We start from the raw sequence: 27001 nt of genomic DNA, 5'->3' as shown, positions 1-27001 counted from the left end.
AAAAAAAAGTTTGCCTTCCATTTCATGTAAGAAAGTCATGATGACCATAATACTTTTAGGGAAAGAGGATCATTTTGTACATGTATTAAACTGCAAGTTTGGCCAATTCCAGTCCCCTTGCTTAGCTTAGCTTGCAGCTGTGATCCTACCCGGGATCATTTTTATATAGAAAGACTGAGAACCTCAGGACATTCTACACCAAAATTAATGAAAATAAAATGATGACACCATTTAAAATATAATTTCGACCTCTACAAATTATTTTTACATATTGGAGCATGCATATAGCCTATGCATGGTCAATTATCAGATGTGCTATTAGCAATAAACATTATTCCCTGTAGACCAACTGATGCAGCATAGTGGCTATAAAATGTACATACGCTGAAGCATGGTGTTTGTCCATCTGCATCTACCCCATTGGACACAACATCATGATTGTTATTATTATTTTATTATAAATGTATCCTTAATTATTCACTAGAATTTTTTTTGGGGGGGTTTATTACTAAGTACGTCATTACCCTTTTAAGACACCATTTCCCCTTTGAGCTCTGTTGCGTAGTGATGGGCATTCCGATTCTTTTCTGTGAGCCGGATCATTTGGCTCCGTTCACCTAAAAGAGCTGTTCATTTGGCTCTCAAACGGGCTCTTCGTTCAGTAAAAATTGTAAATCAATAATTCCAAGCCTAAAACATTGCATATCATTGTCAGATTGTGAAATGTGAGTTCAAATACAGTTTTACCTGACCAAAATCTTCTGCCAAAAAATAAATAAATGTACACACTGAATAAATTAGCATGGATCAGAATGAGGCTCTCTCACTACATTGTTCCTGCACTGAGGAATTACCATCTTCAGAGAATGCTTTTATAATTTACCTGCAGATAATTGGATGTCTGGAGCTCAAAAAGCAATAGTAAAAGTATGCAAATCAGGGAGCCAAAAGTACAGCTCTTTCACATACGCAATTCGGTTCCCGACGTTCACCAAAAGAGCAGTTCGTTCACGAACGACCCATCACTAATGTTGTGCAGCTAAACCATGCTTGAAACTCGAGTTGTAACTGAATTTGTAAAACGATGCCACTGGCGCAATTGAAGGAGTAAAGCAATAAAATTGTAGCAATGGAAAACTGGGACCCCACTCTTTTTTAACAAAGGCCAAAACTGCTTTCAAAACACATTTGCCAAAAATGTGATTGCATTAAGAATTGACTGGTGGTCCTCTGTAGCTCAGCTGGTAGAGCACGGCGCTTGTAACGCCAAGGTAGTGGGTTCGATCCCCGGGACCACCCATACACAAAAAAATGTATGCACGCATGACTGTAAGTCGCTTTGGATAAAAGCGTCTGCTAAATGGCATATTATTATTATTTTTTTTATTATTATTTTAGAACGCAGGTTTGCCTCCCTATCGCAACTTGAATGCGCCTCGAGAGGAATATTTCTCACAGAACACACAACAAAGCCTTCTAGGTAAATAGGTAAACTATTCTACTATGGGGTTGTCAGATTTTGTTTTAATAACAACATATGGCAAAAATAGTAGCACTGGAAAGTTAAATCCTGACCTGAACGCTAAAAGTAGAGGCTTTGAATGACTTTGCCAGCAGCTACAGTAGGTTACACACCGCTGTTGGGAGTTGAGCACCGCTTTATACACTATTTCATTCCTGTCTTCAGTAACAATCATGCATGTCAGTTCAGTGCCCACAGCTTAACAGAGAAAATAACATATTGGGGAATATACACTGCTCAAAAAAATTAAGGGAATACTTAAACAACACAATGTAACTCCAAGTCAATCACACTTCTGTGAAATCAAACTGTCCACTTACGAATTAACACTGATTGACAAAACATTTCACATGCTGTTGTGCAAATGGAATAGACAACAGGTGGAAATTATAGGCAATTAGCAAGACACCCCCAATAAAGAAGTGGTTCTGCAGGTGGTGACCACAGACCACTTCTCAGTTCCTATGCTTCCTGGCTGATGTTTTGGTCACTTTTGAATGCTGGCAGTGCTTTCCCTCTAGTGGTAGCATGAGACGGAGTCTACAACCCACACAAGTGGCTCAGGTTGTGCAGCTCATCCAGGATGGCACATCAATGCGAGCTGTGGCAAGAAGGTTTGCGGTGTCTGTCAGCGTAGTGTCCAGAGCATGGAGGTGCTACCAGGAGACAGGCCAGTACATCAGAAGACGTGGAGGAGGGCAACAACCCAGCAGCAGGACCGCTACCTCCGCCTTTGTGCAAGGAGGAGCAGGAGAAGCACTGCCAGAGCCCTGCAAAATGACCTCCAGCAGGCCACAATTGTGCATGTGTCTGCTCAAACGGTCAGAAACAGACTCCATGAGGGTGGTATGAGGGCCCGACGTCCAAAGGTGGGGGTTGTGCTTACAGCCCAACACCGTGCAGGACGTTTGGCATTTGCCAGAGAACACCAAGATTGGCAAATTCGCCACTGGCGCCCTGTGCTCTTCACAGATGAAAGCAGGTTCACACTGAGCACGTGACAGACGTGACAGAGTCTGGAGACGCCGTGGAGAACGTTCTGCTGCCTGCAACATCCTCCAGCATGACCGGTTTGGCGGTGGGTCAGTCATGGTGTGGGGTGGCATTTCTTTGGGGGGCCGCACAGCCCTCCATGTGCTCGCCAGAGGTAGCCTGACTGCCATTAGGTACCGAGATGAGATCCTCAGATCCCTTGTGAGACCATATGCTGGTGCAGTTGGCCCTGGGTTCCTCCTAATGCAAGACAATGCTAGACCTCATGTGGCTGGAGTGTGTTAGCAGTTCCTGCAAGAGGAAGGCATTGATGCTATGGACTGGCCCGCCCGTTCCCCAGACCTGAATCCAATTGAGCACATCTGGGACATCATGTCTCGCTCCATCCACCAATGCCACGTTGCACCACAGACTGTCCAGGAGTTGGCAGATGCTTTAGTCCAGGTCTGGGAGGAGATCCCTCAGGAGACCATCCGCCACCTCATCAGGAGCATGCCCAGGCGTTGTAGGGAGTTCATACAGGCACGTGGAGGCCACACACACTACTGTGCCTCATTTTGACTTGTTTTAAGGACAAAGTTGGATCAGCCTGTAGTGTGGTTTTCCACTTTAATTTTGAGGGTGACTCCAAATCCAGACCTCCATGGGTTGATACATTTGATTTCCATTGATAATTTATGTGTGATATTGTTGTCAGCACATTCAACTATGTAAATAAATAAGTATTTAATAAGATTATTTCATTCATTCAGATCTAGGATGTGTTATTTTAGTGTTCCCTTCATTTTTTTTAGCAGTGTATTTCGTAGAACAGACATGCTTCTGGATTAGGTTATGTCATCTCCAAACCACCCCCCGGAGACTTTTATTGCAGATCTACACTGATCTCAAAAACGACCTCTCATGACGGAAATCCATCGCAGGGAACGAGAATTTTAACCCCTGCACGGGCTCATCTGCATTCTGTTCAGAACGGTTATTTTTGCAAACATTGATTGAGTTATATATACACTTATAACAATGGCTTGGCCTACGGTTAACAAATCTACTCATCACATTATGCATTTTACCTTATGTTAGTCTGCAAATGTGATGGATGCATGCAATGCTTTATTAGAAAGTTGATTTTTGTGGTGTGTGAAAAAACAGCTTCCCCAAACTTTAAACTCATGCGCCGCCCATGGTACATTGTACAACGCCTCTCACCTTTCCAAAAGGCTCAAAGATTCCTCGCAGCATCTCCTCTGTGATGTTAAAGTGTAAGGATCCGACGTAGAGTCTCATCGGGCCAGCGTTTCCCTTCTGCAGGTTGTTGGCCATGGCAGCAGCCCTGTTTTTCTCAGCCTAGAGAAAGCACACACAAAAGTGAACGTAGGGAAATGGTGCAGATTGCCTTAAGCTGTTAAAATAAAGGCTGTCAAATGATTTAAAGAATTAATCGAGTTAACCGCATGGTTCTGTACTTAACTAAGATTAATCGTAATTTTAGCAATTGTTCAAATTTGACCCTAATTAGGTATAACATTTTGATTATAGGGGAAGAAAACAAACTGTTTTATTTGCTTTGTCATTTTTTGTTAGGGGTGTTCCAGGTACAATATTCATATCAATTTACACAGTTTATACCACGTGTACCCGTAGGCTGCCACTCAAAGAAAAATTCTATAGAAAAACACATACAGAGAAATTATCATATTGATACATACCCAGAATTTTGTAAAGGAAAGAAACAAAAAGAGGTGGGCCTACAACCCCCAACTCGCCATCCATTTTCCCCCAGCCCAACATCTACCCCCCCCCCCCTTAAACATACAAGGTTGCTTATCAACCGAGGATGCTTTAACATCTGTGTTGAAGCACCTTTGGCAGCGATTACAACCACAAGTCTTCTTGGGTATGACGCTACAAGCTTGGCACACCTGTATTTGGGAAGTTTCTTCCATTCCTCTCTGCAGATCCTATCAAGCTCTGTCAGGATGGATGGGGAGCGTTGCTGCACACCTATTTTCAGGTCTCTCCAGAGATTATAGATCGGGTTCAAGTCCGGGGTCTAGCTGGGCCACTCAAGGACATTCAGAGACCTGTCCCGAAGCCACTCCTGCGTTGTCTTTGCTGTGTGCTTAGGGTCATTGTCCTGTTGGAAGGTGAACGTTCGCCCCAGTCTGAGGTCCTGAGAGCTCTGGAGCAGGTTTTCATCAAGGATCTCTCTGTACTTTGCTTCGTTCGTCTCTGCCGCTGAAAAACATCCCCACAGCATGATGTTGCCACCACCATGCTTCACCGTAGGGATGGTGCCAGGTTTCCTAGTGACGTGAAGCTTGGCATTCAGGCCAAAGAGTTCAATCTTGGTTTCATCAGCCCGGATAATCTTGTGCCTTTTGGCAAACTCCAAGCGGGCTGTCATGTGCCTTTTACTGAGGGGTGGCTTCCGTCTGGCACTCTACCATAAAAGGCAGGATTGGTGGAGTGCTGCTGAGATGGTTGTCCTTCTACAGAGGAACTCTGGAGCTCTGTCAGAGTGACCGTTGGGTTCTTGGTCACCTCCCTGACCAAGGCCCTTCTCCCCTGATTGCTCAGTTTGGCAGGGCAGCCAGCTCTAGGAAGAGTCTTGGTGGATCCAAACTTCTTCCATCTAAGAATAATGGAGGCCATTGTGTTCTTGGGGACCTTCCATGGGGCAGAATGTTTTTGGTAGCCTTCTCCAGATCTGTGCCTCGACAAAATCTTGTCTCGGAGCTCTACGGACAATTCCTTTGACCTCATGGCTTGGTTTTTGCTCTGACATGTACTGTCAACTGTGGGACCTTATATAGACAGGTGTGTGCCTTTCCAAATCATGTCCAATCAATCAAATTTACCCCAGGTAAACTCCAATCAAGTTGTAGAAACATCTGAAGGATGATCAATGGAAACAGGATGCACCTGAGCTCAATTTCGAGTCTCATAGCAAAGGGTCTGAATACTTATGTAAATAAGGTATCTTTTTTTATTTTTAATACATTTGCAAAAATGTCTAAAAACCTGTTTTCACTTATGGGGTTATTATCTACAATATCTACAATAGTGTGTAGATTGCTACATTTTAGAATAAGGCTGTAAAGTAACAAAATGTGGAAAAAGTCAAGGGGTCTGAATACTTTCCGAAGGCACTGTATTGTAAACAGTAGTGGGCCGAGTATCGAACATTGGGGCACCCCTTTACGTAATTCAAGGAACTCAGATTTGACCCCATCTACCTTGATGGCCTGATTTAATTATGAAACAATCAGCAAGCATCAGTACCCAACCCTATCGAGGACAGCTTATTCAACAGAATGACATGGCCTACAGCAGTGGTCACCAACCTTTTTTGAGTCGAGATCACTGAGTCAAAATACACGCCGAGATCTACCGTTCATTTTTATTTTCCGACTTAAAAAACATAAGCCTATGCAACATTAACCCTTTAACAACAGTAATGAGGTTTGTGCAGTAGGCTATAGGCCCAAAACATTATCACTGCATATTGGTTTTGCTTGAATTGCCTGTCAATGCATTGTTGTTCTTTTTAGACCATTAAAAAAATATATATATTTCAATATTTGAGGTAGGCTATATGATCACACCGGTAACAGATCAGTTGTTATATTACTTGTGCGGCAAAGCTGAGTGAGAATACATTTTAATAATCTGCTTTGGGTTTTTTTACTGGGCTGATGGAGCCTGCATCTGATGGTCAGTCTCAACAGAAGGAGGGCAGCAGAGGGTCCGTCTCTCAACGTCCCTCCGCTCTCCCTTTCCTCCACTGACACTGACCAAAAAAGGGACACCGTCTTCCAGCTGAAGGCAAAACTCAAGTCACACCACATTATTTCTGCCTCATGCACAAATTAAATGTGGTTACTCCTATGACCAGAGAAAGTGAAATATTCCTCGATATAAAAAATTACCCAAGCTGCTAATAACAACAATACAAGCCCATCGATTCACTTTCATACTCATTCATTGCAGCTGCAGTGCTGGTTGAAGCGCGAGTCCAAGTAGGGAGAACGCACATTTTATGGCTTATAAAAGCATTAAATAGAAAGTGTTGATAGTGCTTAGTAAAAACATGAACTCACTCATAAAAACAGCAGCTCTTTGTTGACAGTTTCTCTATAGTCATGGTTTTAAAAGTTTAGAAATCTGAACTTTGCTGTAGCTTTGTTTCACGCCTGCTAAATTACTGCAGACATGGTAATCTGAGCCATCCGATTGGCCAGTGGTAGGCCTATAGTACAGTGCACTTGATTTGCTCGCCACGGGACCGCCGGGAAGGCAGTTTGTACCTTCAGACATATGAAATGGTTCAAAATGGGAACAGTACTTATGGCGACGGTTAGTCAGGATAAGGTCAATCAATGAGGAGTGTGTTAGTTTTTTTTGGGCTTATGCCACTTTTATAACCAACAGCTCACATATTTTGGGGACAGAGATGCTAAGAGAGCATTAGCCACCCCTCCCCCCTTTTTATTCCATCCCATCTGAAAATGTTGTAGTCCGCAATGGCAACGTCCTGAATTATTCAGCTAGGTCTCTGAGATAACCAGAAGGTCTGGCCTAGTGTCATGCACCCAGACATCCAGAAAGTCCAGTTTAGACATCAGGCTTCGCACATTTACAGTGGGGAAAAAAAGTATTTAGTCAGCCACCAATTGTGCAAGTTCTCCCACTTAAAAAGATGAGAGAGGCCTGTAATTTTCATCATAGGTACACGTCAACTATGACAGACAAATTGAGGAAAAAAAATCCAGAAAATCACATTGTAGGATTTTTAATGAATTTATTTGCAAATTATGGTGGAAAATAAGTATTTGGTCACCTACAAACAAGCAAGATGTCTGACTCTCACAGACCTGTAACAACTTCTTTAAGAGGCTCCTCTGTCCTCCACTCGTTACCTGTATTAATGGCACCTGTTTGAACTTGTTATCAGTATAAAAGACACCTGTCCACAACCTCAAACAGTCACACTCCAAACTCCACTATGGCCAAGACCAAAGAGCTGTCAAAGGACACCATAAACAAAATTGTAGACCTGCACCAGGCTGGGAAGACTGAATCTGCAATAGGTAAGCAGCTTGGTTTGAAGAAATCAACTGTGGGAGCAATTATTAGGAAATGGAAGACATACAAGACCACTGATAATCTCCCTCGATCTGGGGCTCCACGCAAGATCTCACCCCGTGGGGTCAAAATGATCACAAGAACGGTGAGCAAAAATCCCAGAACCACACGGGGGGACCTAGTGAATGACCTGCAGAGAGCTGGGACCAAAGTAACAAAGCCTACCATCAGTAACACACTACGCCGCCAGGGACTCAAATCCTGCAGTGCCAGACATGTCCCCTTGCTTAAGCCAGTACATGTCCAGGCCCGTCTGAAGTTTGCTAGAGTGCATTTGGATGATCCAGAAGAGGATTGGGAGAATGTCATATGGTCAGATGAAACCAAAATATAACTTTTTGGTAAAAACTCAACTCGTCGTGTTTGGAGGACAAAGAATGCTGAGTTGCATCCAAAGAACACCATACCTACTGTGAAGCATGGGGGTGGAAACATCATGCTTTGGGGCTGTTTTTCTGCAAAGAGACCAGGACGACTGATCCGTGTAAAGGAAAGAATTAATGGGGCCATGTATTGTGAGATTTTGAGTGAAAACCTCCTTCCATCAGCAAGGGCATTGAAGATGAAACGTGGCTGGGTCTTTCAGCATGACAATGATCCCAAACACACCGCCCGGGCAACGAAGGAGTGGCTTCGTAAGAAGCATTTCAAGGTCCTGGAGTGGCCTAGCCAGTCTCCAGATCTCAACCCCATAGAAAATATTTGGAGGGAGTTGAAAGTCCGTGTTGCCCAGCGACAGCCCCAAAACATCACTGCTCTAGAGGAGATCTGCATGGAGGAATGGGCCAAAATACCAGCAACAGTGTGTGAAAACCTTGTGAAGACTTACAGAAAATGTTTGACCTGTGTCATTGCCAACAAAGGGTATATAACAAAGTATTGAGAAACTTTTGTTATTGACCAAATACTTATTTTCCACCATAATTTGCAAATAAATTCATAAAAAATCCTACAATGTGATCTTCTGGATTATTTTTTCTCATTTTGTCTGTCATAGTTGACGTGTACCTATGATGAAAATTACAGGCCTCTCTCATCTTTTTAAGTGGGAGAACTTGCACAATTGGTGGCTGACTAAATACTTTTTTCCCCCACTGTATATGTAACAGTCCAAGCCCTAAAAACAGCAGGAGCATCCATGGTGACACAAGTCAATAGAACTTGATGAGCTAGCCACAAAAAGCTTCCTGATTGGATTCAAAGTTGCAGAGCTAATAGTAGAATTCAGGTAAATGTGCACAAGATTACTATTGACAATACCCCTATGCTTATGAGCACATGTAGCAAAACAATAGCTTACTATAAACCTATGAATAGCATAGGTGGAGCTAACAGAGCTATCAATGGAATTTAAATTAACAGGCACAGAATTCCTATTTACAATATCCCTTTCAACATGGGAGACTGTGGAGGAATGATATTTGCTGCGATTTAATGGGAATAAATACCTTTGAGGAGCTTGATTTGATCAAGATCTATTCCACCCTTGTCTGGAAAACACCATGTTACTAATAATAGAATTGTCAATATAGACAACTCACTCTGTGTGTTGGTAGCAATGATGAATGTGTATAAATCGTCCATGGCTAGTTAGCTGGTTCTCAACCATTCTCAGCTGGCTCGCAATCTTGCTGCCAATTTGTGATGCTAGTTAGCTAACAGCAAGCTGACAATATTTAAATGTCCATGTTAGCTATGCTAAGCTAACCAGTCTAAGAGATCAATACAATTAGTGTGGTGGTTAAATTGTGTATTGTTGTGTATTTTGTTGTAGGTGGTACAGAATCTGATTCCACCAGCATGGGCTTCCAACCCCTAGCTCTGCACAAGGTGAAGGTAAGTTCACAAAAACAATTACAAGCTAACGGCTAAGATATTTTTCAATTTACAGTAAGCATGGTATAAACATGAATTGGGTAGTGTTTGTATGGTTTGTGTTATGTGGTTAGAGGTAGCCTGAGGACCACAGAGTACCTTCCAGACCATGTAATCAATTTAGTCTACCCTTCTTCTCGTTTCTCTTTGTAAAACTCAGGTTATCTGGAGTCCTTCCACAGTCCTTCCAGCGGTGGCATTCTGGGTACACGAGCATGAGGGAGCGGACACACCTTGCGGTTATGGAGCACAACAAGATTGTTGGACAGATACCAGCAAGGGACACTGAAAGGTATACAATCAAGACTACAACAGTAAATGGCACAATCACCTCATTCTTCGCTCTGCAGATTCTCAAAACACAATACAAAGACTACAAAAATCGCCTGTAAAGGGCTACTATTGAAAAGAATGATCTGTCAAAGTTAATGGGCTGGGGGAGGTTTACAAACAGTACATTGAGATGAGGAAGGGGGTTCTGGTTGTGCTTAGACAGTAAATGTACTGTTGTGTATGAGAGCGATTGAGGTGCCATTTCTCCACATTCTCCCATACACAACATTTCATAGAACTTCCCTCCTAAAAATGTTCACACCTTCTTTAGCTCCCCATCCCATACACTATGTTGACTGATCATTCCTCTCAAAAGCAGCTCCCAATGTCCCCACATGCCTAAACAATACGATAGCCGGTCCCATTCGGTTGATACCTTTACCAACAAAGGCGTTGCCCTATGTCCCTTCCACAAAAAGTGTAAAATGCTAACCACACAACCCCCCCAGCACATCTTCTGCAAGAGGACCAAACAGTTGATGGTTAAGCAGCACTACACCACTTTCAGCAGAGTCTTATCCAGCTGGCAGTTCACCGCAGACCATTTGCCCTAAGCACAAAGAGTCTCAGCTTCCCCAGCCCACCATGCCGAACACCATTGCCATCGTACCAAAGCCGGATAAAGGACTATGGCTGCGTTTACACAGACATCACAGTTCTGATCTTTTTTACATTAATTGCTCTTTTGACCAAATCAGTTCAGTTATGAAAAATATCTGTGATTAAGACCAATTAGTGGAAAAAATATCAGAATTGGGCTGCCTGTGTAAACGCAGCCAGTGTGGCTCAGAATATCCCCGGGGTCTCCAACCCTGTTCCTGGAGAGCTACCCTCCTGTAGGTTTTCGCTCCTACTCCAGTTGTAACTCAACCAGCTAATTATTAGAATCAGGTGTGCTAGATTAGGGTAGGAGTGAAAACCTACAGGACTATAGCTCTCCAGGAACAAGGTTGAAGAGCCCTGATGTAGAACCATCATACAATAAATATGGATCTTTTCTATCAATCTTCAAAATCTGTTTGCCTTTATGGATTCACATAATATATTTATACAAGCTGTACAGGGCTCTGTAGCATCAAACAGATGTTAGACATTCAGATTTCAAAATAATGTTTTTTTGTCAAAATCTAAAATACAGGGGAGTGTACACTATTTAATGCCAACTCAATAGAACTGGGTATTCAACAAAAAAGTTATGGTAAAAAAAAACATACCCCAAAAAATATTATGAACAGTGTAGTACAGTTCAGTGTGTCAGAGTGTGTCTCAGGTGTAGAGACACACAAGTGCAGAGAACTGTAGCTACAGATTGTTACACCAGAAGTGATTTACCCAAAGATTTTCACCGACATCTTGTCTATTTCAAGTCTTCTCTCATTGATCGAGACAGGTGGGTGTCCACCACAAAGTGCTGCATGTCATGATGACAGAGACCTGTCTCGATTAATGAGAGAAGACTTGAAATACAAAAGATGGTGGCGTACACATTGTTGGATTACTTCATGGAGCAAAAAAAGTATTTATGTTAATAACAGAGCATTTTCTAAATTCAAACTGACCCCCTGCAACTGGACACTGACATTTTATTTGACTCCTGTTTGCCCGAATCGAGGACGAAGACGGCATCACTAGGGTTGGTCGAAAAAGTCCTAGTAATGGATATCAAAAATCTTTGGTTAAATCACAATATTTGGTGTATAATCTGTTGTTTAGAGAACTGATGGTCATGATGAAATTGCCATTCACAAAGAAACACACAGTAAGAAAAGACAGTATGATCAGTGTACTAAAGGTCAGGGAATACTTGTACAGCTGTGGAAACTGCCATTTAGCTCCTCATGAGTCATCTTGAAATCCAGCATAATGTCTAATCCCTCGAGAGTTCTGTTACAATGACACACGCAGGCAAAGGAATTCTGTTTCTGTATCTAGAATCCACTCCAGGAAGCCCAGACACCACACGGTATGGTCTATAAGACCAAAAACAAACAAATATATATATACATACACTGCTCAAAAAAATAAAGGGAACACTTAAACAACACAATATAACTCCAAGTCAATCACACTTCTGTGAAATCAAACTGTCCACTTAGGGAGCAACACTGATTGACAATACATTTCACATGCTGTTGTGCAAATGGAATAGACAACAGGTGGAAATTATAGGCAATTAGCAAGACACCACCAATAAAGAAGTGGTTCTGCAGGTGGTGACCACAGACCACTTCTCAGTTCCTATGCTTCCTGGCTGATGTTTTGGTCACTTTTGAATGCTGGCGGTGCTTTCACTCTAGTGGTAGCATGAGACGGAGTCTACAACCCACACAAGTGGCTCAGGTAGTGCAGCTCATCCAGGATGGCACATCAATGCGAGCTGTGGCAAGAAGGTTTGCGGTGTCTGTCAGCGTAGTGTCCAGAGCATGGAGGCGCTACCAGGAGACAGGCCAGTACATCAGGAGACATGGAGGAGGCCGTAGGAGGGCAACAACCCAGCAGCAGGACTGCTACCTCCGCCTTTGTGCAAGGAGGAGCAGGAGGACCACTGCCAGAGCCCTGCAAAATGACCTCCAGCAGGCCACAAAAGTGCATGTGTCTGCTCAAACGGTCAGAAACAGAGACTCCATGAGGGTGGTATGAGGGCCCGACGTCCACAGGTGGGGGTTGTGCTTACAGCCCAACACCGTGCAGGACGTTTGGCATTTGCCAGAAAACACCAAGATTGGCAAATTCGCCACTGGCGCCCTATGCTCTTCACAGATGAAAGCAGGTTCACACTGAGCACATGTGACAGACGTGACAGAGTCTGGAGATGCCGTGGAGAACATTCTGCTGCCTGCAACATCCTCCAGCATGACCGGTTTGGCGGTGGGTCAGTCATGGTGTGGGTTGGCATTTCTTTGGGGGGCCGCAGAGCCCTCCATGTGCTCGCCAGAGGTAGCCTGACTGCCATTAGGTACCGAGATGAGATCCTCAGACCCCTTGTGAGACCATAAGCTGGTGCGGTTGGCCCTGGGTTCCTCCTAATGCAAGACAATGCTAGACCTCATGTGGCTGGAGTGTGTCAGCAGTTCCTGCAAGAGGAAGGCATTGATGCTATGGACTGGCCCGCCCGTTCCCCAGACCTGAATCCAATTAAGCACATCTGGGACATCATGTCTTGCTCCATCCACCAACGCCACGTTGCACCACAGACTCATCAGGAGCATGCTCAGGCGTTGTAGGGAGGTCATACAGGCACGTGGAGGCCACGCACACTACTGAGCCTCATTTTGACTTGTTTTAAGGACATTACATCAAAGTTGGATCAGCCTGTAGTGTGGTTTTCCACTTTAATTTTGAGGGTGACTCCAAATCCAGACCTCCATGGGTTGATAAATTTGATTTCCATTGATCATTTTTGTGTGATTTTGGTTGTCAGCACATTCAACTATGTAAAGAAAAAAGCATTTAATAAGATTATTTCATTCATTCAGATCTAGGATGTGTTATTTTTGGGTTCCCTTAATTTTTTTGAGCAGTATATATATATATATATACAGTGGGGAGAACAAGTATTTGATACACTGCCGATTTTGCAGGTTTTCCTACTTACAAAGCATGTAGAGGTCTGTAATTTTTATCATAGGTACACTTCAACTGTGAGAGACGGAATCTAAAACAAAAATCCTGAAAATCACATTGTATGATTTTTAAGTAAATAATTTGCATTTTATTGCATGACATAAGTATTTGATACATCAGAAAAGCAGAACTTAATATTTGGTACAGAAACCTTTGTTTGCAATTACAGAGATCATACGTTTCCTGTAGGTCTTGACCAGGTTTGCACACACTGCAGCAGGGATTTTGGCCCACTCCTCCATACAGACCTTCTCCAGATCCTACAGGTTTCGGGGCTGTCGCTGGGAAATACGGACTTTCAGCTCCCTCCAAAGATGTTCTATTGGGTTCAGGTCTGGATACTGGCTAGGCCACTCCAGGACCTTGAGATGCTTCTTACGGAGCCACTCCTTAGTTGCCCTGGCTGTGTGTTTCGGGTCATTGTCATGCTGGAAGACCCAGCCACGACCCATCTTCAATGCTTTTACTGAGGGAAGGAGGTTGTTGGCCAAGATCTCGCGATACATGGCCCCATCCATCCTCCCCTCAATACGGTGCAGTCGTCCTGTCCCCTTTGCAGAAAAGCATCCCCAAAGAATGATGTTTCCACCTCCATGCTTCACGGTTGGGATGGTGTTCTTGGGGTTGTACTCATCCTTCTTCTTCCTCCAAACACGGCGAGTGGAGTTTAGACCAAAAAGCTCAATTTTTGTCTCATCAGACCACATGACCTACTCCCATTCCTCCTCTGGATCATCCAGATGGTCATTGGCAAACTTCAGACGGGCCTGGATATGCCCTGGCTTGAGCAGGGGGACCTTGCGTGCGCTGCAGGATTTTAATCCATGACGGCGTAGTGTGTTACTAATGGTTTTCTTTGAGACTGTGGTCCCAGCTCTCTTCAGGTCATTGACCAGGTCCTGCCGTGTAGTTCTGGGCTGATCCCTCACCTTCCTCATGATCATTGATGCCCCACGAGGTGAGATCTTGCATGGAGCCCCAGACCGAGGGTGATTGACCGTCATCTTGAACTTCTTCCATTTTCTAATAATTGCGCCAACAGTTGTTGCCTTCTCACCAAGCTGCTTGCCTATTGTCCTGTAGCCCATCCCAGCCTTGTGCAGGTCTACAATTTTATCCCTGATGTCCTTACACAGCTCTCTGGTCTTGGCCATTGTGGAGAGGTTGGAGTCTGTTTGATTGAGTGTGTTGACAGGTGTCTTTTATACAGGTAACGAGTTCAAACAGGTGCAGTTAATACAGGTAATGAGTGGAGAACAGGAGGGCTTCTTAAAGAAAAACTAACAGGTCTGTGAGAACCGGAATTCTTACTGGTTGGTAGGTGATCAAATACTTATGTCATGCAATAAAATGCAAATTAATTACTTAAAAATCATACAATGTGATTTTCTGGATTTTTGTTTTAGATTCCGTCTCTCACAGTTGAAGTGTACCTATGATAAAAATTACAGACCTCTACATGCTTTGTAAGTAGGAAAACCTGCAAAATCGGCAGTGTATCAAATACTTGTTCTCCCCACTGTATATATATTTTTTTTTTAAACGACAGTTGAACTGTGCCAGCATAACATCAACATTAGGGTAGACTAGTTGAACATGCATACATGTGCACAGAGATTACATTTACAACAGTATCTAGCCTAATAGAAAGAAATATGGCATAACCCTCAATCTTTGCACAGTGACCAGACAATTCAAATGTACCTAGGTAGGTAGGCAGGCAGTATCTACCTACAGCCATGTCTATCAGACATGCTTAAGCAAATATGTTTATAGTAAATCCAGCTTCAGTTTTAGAGATTTACAACAGTAAATTGTTGTATTATTGCTGGATATACAATACAATCTGTTTGGAATCCTATCTTGCATCATGCCTATAATTTTGTGAGATTGAAATGCATCCACGGTCATAATCATAACCAATGTCAACCCTTGTCAATTATTTTATATAGCTAGCTAGTAAAATTATTTGTAGTTGCTGATGTTACACATTTCCTAACAAGCTATAAACGATTCCCCCCCCCTGTAAAACATTAGTATGTTAACCAGCAATACACAATAGAGGTTTCAGTAGATAATTCTAAAGTTAGCTAGCTAGGTGGCTTGCAGGAAAAATTACTTACTTAGCTAGGCACCGTATTTGTCACCTGTCCTCTTGGTGTTGGCATCGGCTGTAGCGGAGCTTCTAAAGTTATCTAAATCCAACTCTTTGTTTCGAGTCCTCTTCGCTATATTCCCGGGTGAAACGTATGGTTGAACGTCACCATGTAGCTAATAGATTCTCCATCGTCGAATTCGTCTTGATGAGAGGAATCACTTGAAGCCATTGAGCCTGGTCAGTTATTTGTATTGTGTTGTTAGTGTCCACCTTCTTTTTAAAAAAGCCAGCCTTGGGTGGTGAGACTGGGGCCAAGAGCACGAAGTACCACCGAAAACTAGTTCTCTTAAGAGTTTGATTATCTCTTCAAACTTAGCTTGCGCTGTTTTCAGGTCATGGAGTCACACCTGTGTCGCATTGGCTGTCTTCTCCAGACTTTTCACTTCGGTTGAATAAGTATCAAATTTAGCAGTGAGCACTACCAGTGATTAATTTACTGGTATTACTTGTAAATCGAGGGCAGAGGTAATCTCCTCACAAACAATCTCTCGTATAGTAGCGGCAGCTTTTTCGGTTGTCTGGTTTTGATAGCCGCCATGTTCCCACAGATGAATTGTGGACGGACAAATTCTAGCTGCTGGAGCGGAATAGACCTGCTAGCTGCTGGAGCGTAATAGACCAATGAATGTCCCACACCTTACTGAAAGTATTTTATGTTTAGTATTACGAAGTTTTAGAAAATTAGTTTGTTAATTCATAGTAATTTGCAAAAGAAATCCATGAAAAGGCCATACGTTTCATTGCATGCCAACAGAACCTTACCGGAACCTCAAAATAAACTGTTTTCTAAGACAATAACATCTCAGCCAGAAGTGCGTTCAACAAGGGAAATAGTTAACATATTCCATTTGTTTTGTGTTAGCAGCGACCGTTCGCTAACATTAGCTAACAGTCTGAGAAGGTATTGTGCGGCGAACGTAAATGTCTGTTTCGCGTCTTAACTGCCGCAAAAAAATGTATTGGCCATGTAGACTTTCTACTATATTTAGTAGGAATAGCGAAGTCATTTTCAGTTTGAATATTGTCGGTAAAAAGTCACAGTAATCCTTACAAAAAGTACATGTTTAATGTTTCAATGTAAAATTTTGGAATGTTCATTCAACTGAAATTGTTGAAGTCGCCGCAGGTTTGATATAAAAGTTCATGTAAAACATCATACAGCTATTAGATCTAGCCTAGGCTACTTATTATCCATGCCAAACATGAACTAGTCACAAGCTGCTACTGTACTAGAATTAGGATCATTTGCTTAAATCTTTTGACCTGAGAACTACAACAAGCTAAATGGAATTGAAGTTCTGTTTTGATTCAAATCATTGTGGGAAATTAGTATTGAATCTAGAGGCAATCAGCCATAGCATTCTAAACAATCTCGTTTAGTTCGCTAGCTAGCATAACTGGCTAGCTACTTCTGTGCAAAAAACGTTTTTGCTGTGATCTAAAGAAATGCATGAGAAAGTGTTTATGGTTTAACTTTCTGTAAGTTTTCCTTAAATTTGTGGCTGAAAGATGCATGCATAAAGGATGGTTTCCGCACCACAAGAAAGGCTCTGTCGAGAGCACAGAGCGCGTGAGCTCAAAGGAATGTGAGTGGAAACAGACTTTGGTTGAAAAAATTGAGATATGATTAAAGGATCATGATTTGGCCTCGTTTTAGATTTGGTTAATTAAGAAATGCTTGTGGCCATGACTGAATTCAAACGTGAGTTGGTTTCAGGGTGTGGTTTGATGTGTGTGTCTCGTGTGTGTGTTCGTAGGTGGGATGAGTTAGCTAAATTATTTAGCCAATTAGTTTCAGCTGGCTGGTGTGCGACCGTGGCAAAATTCATTTAACTCTGGATAGCCCATCTCCGGGGCTAGTTAGGGACTGTCAATAAATTACACAATGTATATGAGACAATCTTTTCATGTTGCACAGCTTTTAGTTCTCATTCAATGCTTTTAATATTTGTATAGGAATTTCTACAATTTATAGTTAACACATTGTCCCATGTACATTGTGTAATTTGCCAATGGTTCCTAACTAGCCCCATAAGGATATCCAAAGTCAACAAAAATTTACCACAGGTATTACGATTGGGTCGTGTGCAGCTGCACTCTGAATTGATGATCACTTGTGTGCTGCCAGCTGTGGGCAGGACTGAAACAAACCCAACCTTCATTTATGTTGTGAAGCAGTCACAACTTCTTAAAATGGCGCCGACAGAGAGGGCTGCCTTGCTTCTAGCTCTTAGGAAACTTTGCAGTGTTTTATTTTTTATGTATTATTTCTTACGTTTTTAGCCCAGAAAATTGTTTGTGTTATTACATACAGCCGGGAATATCTATTGGATATCAAAGCGGCGGTAACTCACCAGCACTACGACCAGGAATACGACGTTCCCGAAGCGGATCCTTTGTTCGAACCCCCCAGGGCAATTTAACTGATTCCAGAGGCCGACCCAAAACAACGCCAGAGGAGAGGTACTCGGAGCGGCCTTCTTGTCCAACTTAGGAGGCAAGTATATTACTCGCTAATGTTCAGTCTCTGGATAATAAAGTTGATGAGCTCAGGGCGAGGGTTCCTTTCCAGAGAGACATCAGGGATTGTAACATTCTCTGTTTCACGGAAACATGGCTCTCTCGGGATATACTGTCCGAGTCGGTCCAGCCAGTTCGGTTCTCAGTTAATCGCGCAGACAGGAATAAATATCTCTCCGGGAAGCAGAAGGGCAGAGGTGTATGTTTTAAGATTACCAACTCATGGTGTAATTGTGATAACATACAGGAACTCAAGTCCTTTTGTTCACCCAACCTAGAATACCTCAATCAAATGCCGACCATATCATCTCCCAAGATAATTTTCTTAAGTTATAGTCACGGCCGTGTATATCCCCCCTCAAGCCGATACCACGACGGCCCTCAAAGAACTTCACTGGACTCTATGCAAACTGGAAACCACATATCCTGAGGCTGCATTTATTGTAGCTGGGGGTTTTAACAAAGCAAATTTGAGGAAAAGATTGCACAAGTTCTATCAACACATCGACTGTAGTACTCGTGCTGCTAAAACACTCGACCACTGCTACTCCAACTTCCGTGATGCAAACAAGGCCCATCCCCGCCCTCCTTTCGGAAAATCTGACCACGACTGCATTTTTCTCCTACCTTCCTATAGGCAGAAACTCAAACAGGAAGTAACCGTGCTAAGGACTATTCAACGCTGGTCTGACTGATCGGAATCCACGCTTCAAGATTGTTTTGATCACACGGACTGGGATATGAGCCGGGTAGCTTCAGAGAATAATATTGAAGTATATACTGATACGGTGACTGAGTTTATCAGGAAGTGTATAGGAGATGTTGTACCCACTGTGACTATTAAAACCTACCCTAACCAGAAACTGTGGATAGATGGCAGCATTCATGCAAAACTGAAAGCGCGAATCACTGCATTTAACCATGGCAAGGTGACTGGGAATATGGCAGAATACAAACAGCGTAGTTATTCCCTCTGCAAGGCAATCAAACATGCAAAACGTCAGTACAGAGACAAAGTGGAGTCGCAAATCAACGGTTCAGACACAAGACGTATGTGGCAGGGTCTACAGACAATCACGGACTACAAAAGCAAAACCAGCCACGTCGCAGACATGACGTCTTGCTTCTGGACAAGCTAAACTCCTTCACCCGCTTTGAGGATACAGTGCCACCGACTCGGCCCGCTACCAAGGACTGTGGGCTCTCCTTTTCCGTGACCGACGTGAGTAAGACATTTAAGCGTGTTACCCCTTGCAAGGCTGCCGGCCCAGATGGCATCCCTAGCCGCGTCCTCAGAGCATGCGCAGACCAGCCGGATGGTGTGTTTACGGACATATTCAATCTCTCCCTTTCCCAGTCTGCTGTCCCCACATGCTTCAAGATGGCCACCATTGTCCCTGTATCCAAGAAAGCAAAGGTAACTGAACTAAATGACTATCGCCCCGTAGCACTCACTTCTGTCATCATGAAATGCTTTGAGAGACTAGTCAAGGATCATATCACCTCTACCTTACCTGCCACCCTAGACCCACTTCAATTTGCTTACCGCCCCAATAGATACACAGACGATGCAATCGCCATCACACTGCCCTACACCATCTGGACAAGAGGAATACCTATGTAAGAATGCTGTTAATTGACTATAGCTCAACATTCAACACCATAATACCCTCCAAGCTCATCATTAAGCTCGAGGCCCTGGGTCTGAACCTCGCCCTGTGCAACTGGGTCCTGGACTTCCTGACGGGCTGCCCCCAGGTGGTGAGGTAGGAAAAAAACTTCCACTTCGCTGATCCTCAACACAGGGGCCCCACAAGGGTGAATCCTCAGCCCCCTCCTGTACTCCCTGTTCACCCATGACTGCGTAGCCAAGCACGCCTCCAACTCAATCATCAGGTTTGCAGACGACAACAGTCGTATGCTTGATTACAAACAATGACGAGACAGCCTACAGGGAGGAGGTGAGGGCTCTGGGAGTGTGGTGCCAGGAAAATAACCTCTCACTCAACGTCAACAAAACAAAGGAGATGATCGTGAACACCCCCCTATCCACATCGACGGGACCACAGTGGAGAAGGTGGAAAGCTTCAAGATCCTCGGCATACACATCACTGACAAACTGAAATGGTCCACCCACACAGACAGTGTGGTGAAGAAGGCGCAACAGCGTCTCTTCAACCTCAGGAGGCTGAAGAAATTTGGATTGCCGCCTAACCCCCTCACAAACTTTTACAGATGTACAATTGAGAGCATCCTGCCGGGCTGCATCACCACCTGGTACGGCAACTGCACCGCCCGCAACCGCAGGGCTCTCCATAGGGTGGTGGGGTCTGCCCAACGCATCACCGGGGGCACACTGCCTGCCCTCCAGGACACCTCCAGCACACCCAATGTCACAGGAAGGCCAAAAAGATCATCAAGGACAACAACCACCCGAGACACTGGAGGGCTGGAAGCATTCTGGAACAAGTTTCAACTGGAAGAAAGAACTGTGCATAGCAACAGGAGATGGAAACTAACATCATCACACAAACAAAACATTCTCAAACAATCTGCTATTTCCTTATCTCCATTTGTCCTGAGTTTAGTTAATGGAAAGGAGATGGCCTTTCAATAATATGGTAATACCTATTTATTGTGTATGGAACGGTTGTCGGGAGAGGTCGTGTTTTTCTCTAGCTGGAGGTAAGCAGGAGGTAAGCTTCTCATATGGTGTTGAGTAAAGCTTAACCATGTATTAGATCGTAGGTAGGTAGTTAGCTGTAGTTAGGTATTGTATTTATTATAGGTTAGTAATGTTGTTATTGTAGGTTTCCGTAGGTAATTGTAGGTTAGTATCGAAGCACGAGGCTAGCTAGCTAGCGGGTAGCTACTGGTAACGATTAGCAACGCTGGAGAGCTGGTTCCAATGTTAATGTAGTGCTAGCCAACGTTTAATTTTTTGCTTAACCATGTATTACATCGTAGGTAGGTAGTTAGCCGTAGTTAGGTATTGTATTTATTATAGGTTAGTAATGTTGTTATTGTAGGTTTCCGTAGGTAATTGTAGGTTAGTATCGAAGCACGAGGCTAGCTAGCTAGCGGGTAGCTACTGGTAACGATTAGCAACGCTGGAGAGCTGGTTCCAATGTTAATGTGCTGCTAGCCAACGTTTAATTTTTTGCTGCGTTATGCGTTATGAAAGGAACTAGACACGGACTTGAATTATCTGTTTAGTGTGCTAACACACTCTTGGCAGTTTGTTGTAACCAAGTATTGATGCTAAATTGTGTGTTAATGGATGCTAGCTTGCAAGTTAGCTACGGCGTCATAGCTAGGCATCGTGGGTTGTTGTGTGTAGTTACTGTGTCTTGGCAGTGCCGGCTGTAGCACGAAGCGAGCTACCTAGCCGTTTTTTCGAACAGAGTCAGAGTCAACACAATAGCCATTGTGTGCCGGGTGTAGCACGAAGCTAGCTAGCTAGCCGTTCTTCAAACAAAGTCAACACAGTGGCCATTGCTAGCTACCCAACACGACCAGCTAACTGTACGGTAGTAGCTAAATACAATATACTTGTCCTAGCTAGCCAACGTCTAATCATTGCTGCGTCATGAAAGGAACTTGACACAGACACGAATGATCTGTTTAGTGTGTTATCACACTATTGGTGGTTTGTTGTGACCAAGTGTTGGTGCTAAACGGTGTGTTATTGTTATTGGATGCTAGCTGGCTAGTTAGCTATGGTGTCATAGTTGGCTAGCTGAATAAAGTGGGTTGAGTCTATTCCTTTAAACATTGAACCGCTGTGGTTCACAACAATTCTGATTTCTAAAGGCGGAAGTTGGGAGAGTTTTTGTTCGGGTGGTTCAGTGAAACAATTTTAGTTTCTGAGGTAAAAGTTTTTGGTGAGGGAGGCCCTGCTCTCTCCGCTCCCAGATGCTTAGCTCATTTCATTCCGATCTCCTCTGCATTTTTGTAGCCATTTGCTACAGCCTGTCAACTATGCCTCTGCCTATCCCCGTTCTCTCCTCTCTGCACAGGCTACACAAACGCACCACACCGCGTGGCTGCTGCCTCTCTAACCTGGTGGTCCCTGCACGCACCACCCACGTGGAGTTCCAGGTCGCAGGCAGCCTCTGGAACTGCCGTTCTGCTGCCAACAAAGCTGACTTCATCCCAGCCTATGCCAACCTCCAGTCCCTCGACTTCCTGGCGCTGACGGAAACATGGATCACCACTGAAAACACTGCTACTCCTACTGCTCTCTCCTCGTCTGACCATGTGTTCTCGCATACCCCGAGAGCATCTGGTCAGAGGGGTGGTGGTACAGGAATCCTCATCTCTCCCAAGTGGACATTCTCAATTTTTCCCCTAACCCATCTGTCTATCTCCTCATTTGAATTCCATGCTGTCACAGTCACTAGCCCATTTAAGCTTAATATCCTTGTCATCTATCGCCCTCCAGGTTCCCTTGGAGAGTTCATCAATGAGCTTGACGCCTTGATAAGTTCCTTCCCTGAGGATGGCTCACCCCTCACAGTTTTGGGGGATTTCAACCTCCCTATGTCCACATTTGACTCATTTCTCTCTGCCTCCTTCTTTCCACTCCTCTCCTCTTTTGACCTCACCCTCTCACCGTCCCCCCCTACTCACAAGGCAGGCAATACGCTTGACCTCATCTTCACTAGATGCTGCGCCTCTACTAATCTCACTGCAACTCCCCTCCATGTCTCCGACCACTACTTTGTTTCCTTTTCTCTCTCGCTCTCCTCCCACACTACTCACTCTGCCCCTACACAGATGGTAATGCGCCGCCGCAACCTTCGCTCTCTCTCTCCCACTACTCTCTCCTCTTCCATCCTATCATCTCTTCCCTCTGCTCAATCCTTCTCCCTCCAATCTCCTGATTCTGCCTCCTCAACCCTCCTCTCCTCCCTTTCTGCATCCTTTGACTCTCTGTGTCCCCTATCCTCCCGGCCGGCTCGGTCCTCCCCTCCAGCTCCGTGGCTTGATGACTCATTGCGAGCTCACAGAACAGAGCTCCGGGCAGCGGAGCGGAAATGGAAGAAAACTAAACTCCCTGCCGACCTGGCATCTTTTCACTCCCTCCTCTCTACATTTTCTTCATCTGTTTCTGCTGCTAAGGCCACCTTCTACCACTCTAAATTCCAAGCATCTGCCTCTAACCCTAGGAAGCTCTTTGCCACATTTTCCTCCCTCCTGAATCCTCCCCCCCCCCCCCCCCCCTCCTCTCTCTCTGTGGATGACTTCGTCAACCACTTTGAAAAGAAGGTTGACGACATCCGATCCTCGTTTGTTAAGTCTAATGACACTGCTGGTCCTGCTCACACTGCCCTACCCTATGCTTTGACTTCTTTCTCCCCTCTCTCTCCAGATAAAATCCTGCGACTTGTGACTGCAGGCCGCCCAACAACCTGCCCGCTTGACCCCATCCCCTCCTCCCTTCTCCAGACCATCTCCGGTGACCTTCTCCCCTACCTCACCTCGCTGATCAACTCATCCTTGACCGCTGGCCATGTCCCTTCCGTCTTCAAGAGAGCGAGAGTTGCTCCCCTTCTCAAAAAACCAACACTCGACCCCACTGATGTCAACAACTACAGACCAGTATCCCTTCTTTCTTTTCTTTCCAAAACTATTGAGCGTGCCGTCTTTAGCCAACTCTCTTGCTATCTCTCTCAGAATGACCTTCTTGATCCAAACCAATCAGGTTTCAGGACTGGTCATTCAACTGAGACTGCTCTTCTCTGTGTCACGGAGACTCTCCGCACTGCTAAAGCTAACTCTCTCTCCTCTGCTCTTGTCCTTCTAGACCTGTCTGCTGCCTTTGATACTGTGAACCATCAGATCCTCCTCTCCACCCTCTCCGAGCTGGGCATCTCCGGCGCGGCTCACTCCTGGATTGCGTCCTACCTGACCGGTCGCTCCTACCAAGTGGCGTGGCGAGAAGCTGTCTCCGCACCACGTGCTCTCACCACTGGTGTCCCCCAGGGCTCAGTTCTAGGCCCTCTCCTTTTCTCCCTATACACCAAGTCACTTGGCTCTGTCATATCCTCACATGGCCTTTCCTATCATTGCTACGCTGACGATACACAACTAATCTTCTCCTTTCCCCCTTCTGATAACCAGGTGGCGAATCGCATCTCTGCATGTCTGGCAGACATATCAGTATGGATGACGGATCACCACCTCAAGCTGAACCCTGGCAAGACGGAGCTGCTCTTCCTCCCGGGGAAGGACTGCCCGTTCCATGATCTCGCCATCACGGTTGACAACTCCGCTGTGTCCTCCTCCCAGAGTGCGAAGAGCCTAGGCGTGACCCTGGACAACACCCTGTCGTTCTCCGCCAACATCAAGGCGGTGACCCGCTCCTGCAGGTTCATGCTCTACAACATTCGGAGAGTACGACCCTGCCTTACACAGGAAGCGGCACAGGTCCTAATCCAGGCACTTGTCATCTCCCGTCTGGACTACTGCAACTCGCTGTTGGCTGGCCTCCCTGCCTGTGCCATTAAACCCCTACAACTCATCCAGAATGCCGCAGCCCGTCTGGTGTTCAACCTTCCCAAGTTCTCTCACGTCACCCCCCTCCTCCGCACACTCCACTGGCTTCCAGTTGAAGCTCGCATCCGCTACAAGACCATGGTGCTTGCCTATGGAGCAGTGAGGGGAACGGCACCTCTGTACCTTCAGGCTCTGATCAGTCCCTACACCCAAACGAGGGCATTGCGTTCATCCACCTCTGGCCTGCTGGCTCCCCTTCCTCTGCGGAAGCATAGCTCCCGCTCAGCCCAGTCAAAACTGTTCGCTGCTCTGGCACCCCAATGGTGGAACAAGCTCCCTCACGACGCCAGGACTGCGGAGTCACTCACCACCTTCCGGAGACATTTGAAACCCCACCTCTTTAAGGAATACCTGGGATAGGATAAAGTATTCCTTCTAACCCCCCCCCCCCCAAATTGTAAAGTGGTTATCCCACTGGCTATAGGGTGAACGCACCAATTTGTGAGTCGCTCTGGCTAAGAGCGTCTGCTAAATGACGTTAATGTGCCCTTGAGCAAGGCACTTAACCCTAATTGCTCCTGTAAGTCGCTCTGGATAAGAGCGTCTGCTAAATGACTAAAATGTAAATGTAAATGTACACTGCCTGTTCACCCCGCTATCATCCAGAAGGCGAGGTCAGTAAAGGTGCATCAAAGCTGGGACTGAGAGACTGAAAAACAGCTTCTATCTCAAGGCCATCAGACTGTTAAATAGCCTTCACTAGCACATTAGAGGCTGCTGCCAATATACATAGATTATAAATCACAGGCCACTTTAATAAATGTTTACATATCTTGCATTACTCATATGTACAGTGAGGGAAAAAAGTATTTGATCCCCTGCTGATTTTGTACGTTTGCCCACTGACAAAGAAATGATCAGTCTATAATTTTAATGGTAGGTTTATTTGAACAGTGAGAGACAGAATAACAACAACAAAATCCAGAAAAACGCATGTCAAAAATGTTATAAATTGATTAGCATTTTAATGAGGGAAATAAGTATTTGACCTCCTCTCAATCAGAAAGATTTCTGGCTCCCAGGTGTCTTTTATACAGGTAACGAGCTGAGATTAGGAGCACAATCTTAAAGGTAGTGCTCCTAATCTCAGCTTGTTACCTGTATAAAAGACACCTGTCCACAGAAGCAATCAATCAGATTCCAAACTCTCCACCATGGCCAAGACCAAAGAGCTCTCCAAGGATGTCAGGGATAAGATTGTAGACCTACACAAGGCTGGAAAGGGCTACAAGACCATCGCCAAGCAGCTTGGTGAGAAGGTGACAACAGTTGGTGCGATTATTCGCAAATGGAAGAAACACAAAATAACTGTCAATCTCCCTCGGCCTGGGGCTCCATGTAAGCTCTCACCTCGTGGAGTTGCAATGATCATGAGAACGGTGAGGAATCAGCCCAGAACTACACGGGAGGATCTTGTCAATGATCTCAAGGCAGCTGGGACCATAGTCACCAAGAAAACAATTGGTAACACACTACGCCGTGAAGGACTGAAATCCTGCAGCACCCGCAAGGTCCCCCTGCTCAAGAAAGCAGATATACAGGCCCGTCTGAAGTTTGCCAATGAACATCTGAATGATTCAGAGGAGAACTAGGTGAAAGTGTTGTGGTCAGATGAGACCAAAATCGAGCTCTTTGGCAACAACTCAACTCGCTGTTGAGGAGGAGGAATGCTGCCTATGACCCCAAGAACACCATCCCCACCGTCAAACATGGGAGGTGGAAACATTATGCTTTGGGGTTGTTTTTCTGCTAAGGGGACAGAACAACTTCACCGCATCAAAGGGACGATGGACGGGGCCATGTACCGTCAAATCTTGGGTGAGAACCTCCTTCCCTCAGCCAGGGCATTGAAAATGAGTCGTGGATGGGTATTCCAGCATGACAATGACCCAAAACACACGGCCAAGGCAACAAAGGAGTGGCTCAAGAAGAAGCACATTAAGGTCCTGGAGTGGCCTAGCCAGTCTCCAGACCTTAGTCCCATCGAAAATCTGTGGAGGGAGCTGAAGGTTCGAGTTGCCAAACGTCAGCCTCGAAACCTTAATGACTTGGAGAAGATCTGCAAAGAGGAGTGGGACAAAATCCCTCCTGAGATGTGTGCAAACCTGGTGGCCAACTACAAGAAACGTCTGACCTCTGATTGCCAACAAGGGTTTTGCCACCAAGTACTAAGTCATGTTCTGCAGAGGGGTCAAATACTTATTTCCCTCATTTAAATGCAAATCAATTTATAACATTTTTGACATGCGATTTTCTGGATTTTTTTGTTG

The 27001-nt window shown here is 44.7% G+C and overlaps 1 protein-coding gene across 14 annotated transcripts in view; it reads right to left on the bottom strand.

Moving 5' to 3' along the window:
• Positions 1 to 27001, bottom strand: part of LOC311133819 (RNA-binding protein 39-like) — a 60985-nt gene that overhangs the window by 13109 nt on the left and 20875 nt on the right. For all 14 annotated transcript variants that reach the window (XM_084167401.1, XM_084167410.1, XM_084167412.1 and 11 more), the window contains one exon: positions 3722 to 3859. In XM_084167401.1, the coding sequence (XP_084023527.1) occupies positions 3722 to 3859 (138 nt within the window). The remainder of the gene's footprint in view (positions 1 to 3721; positions 3860 to 27001) is intronic.

The sequence above is a fragment of the Coregonus lavaretus genome (genome assembly GCF_964263955.1).
Source record: "Coregonus lavaretus genome assembly, chromosome: 8".
Classification (NCBI taxonomy): Eukaryota; Metazoa; Chordata; class Actinopteri; order Salmoniformes; family Salmonidae; genus Coregonus; species Coregonus lavaretus.
The sequence above is the reverse complement of the archived record's forward strand: the minus strand, read 5'-3'. Positions and strand labels throughout refer to the sequence as shown.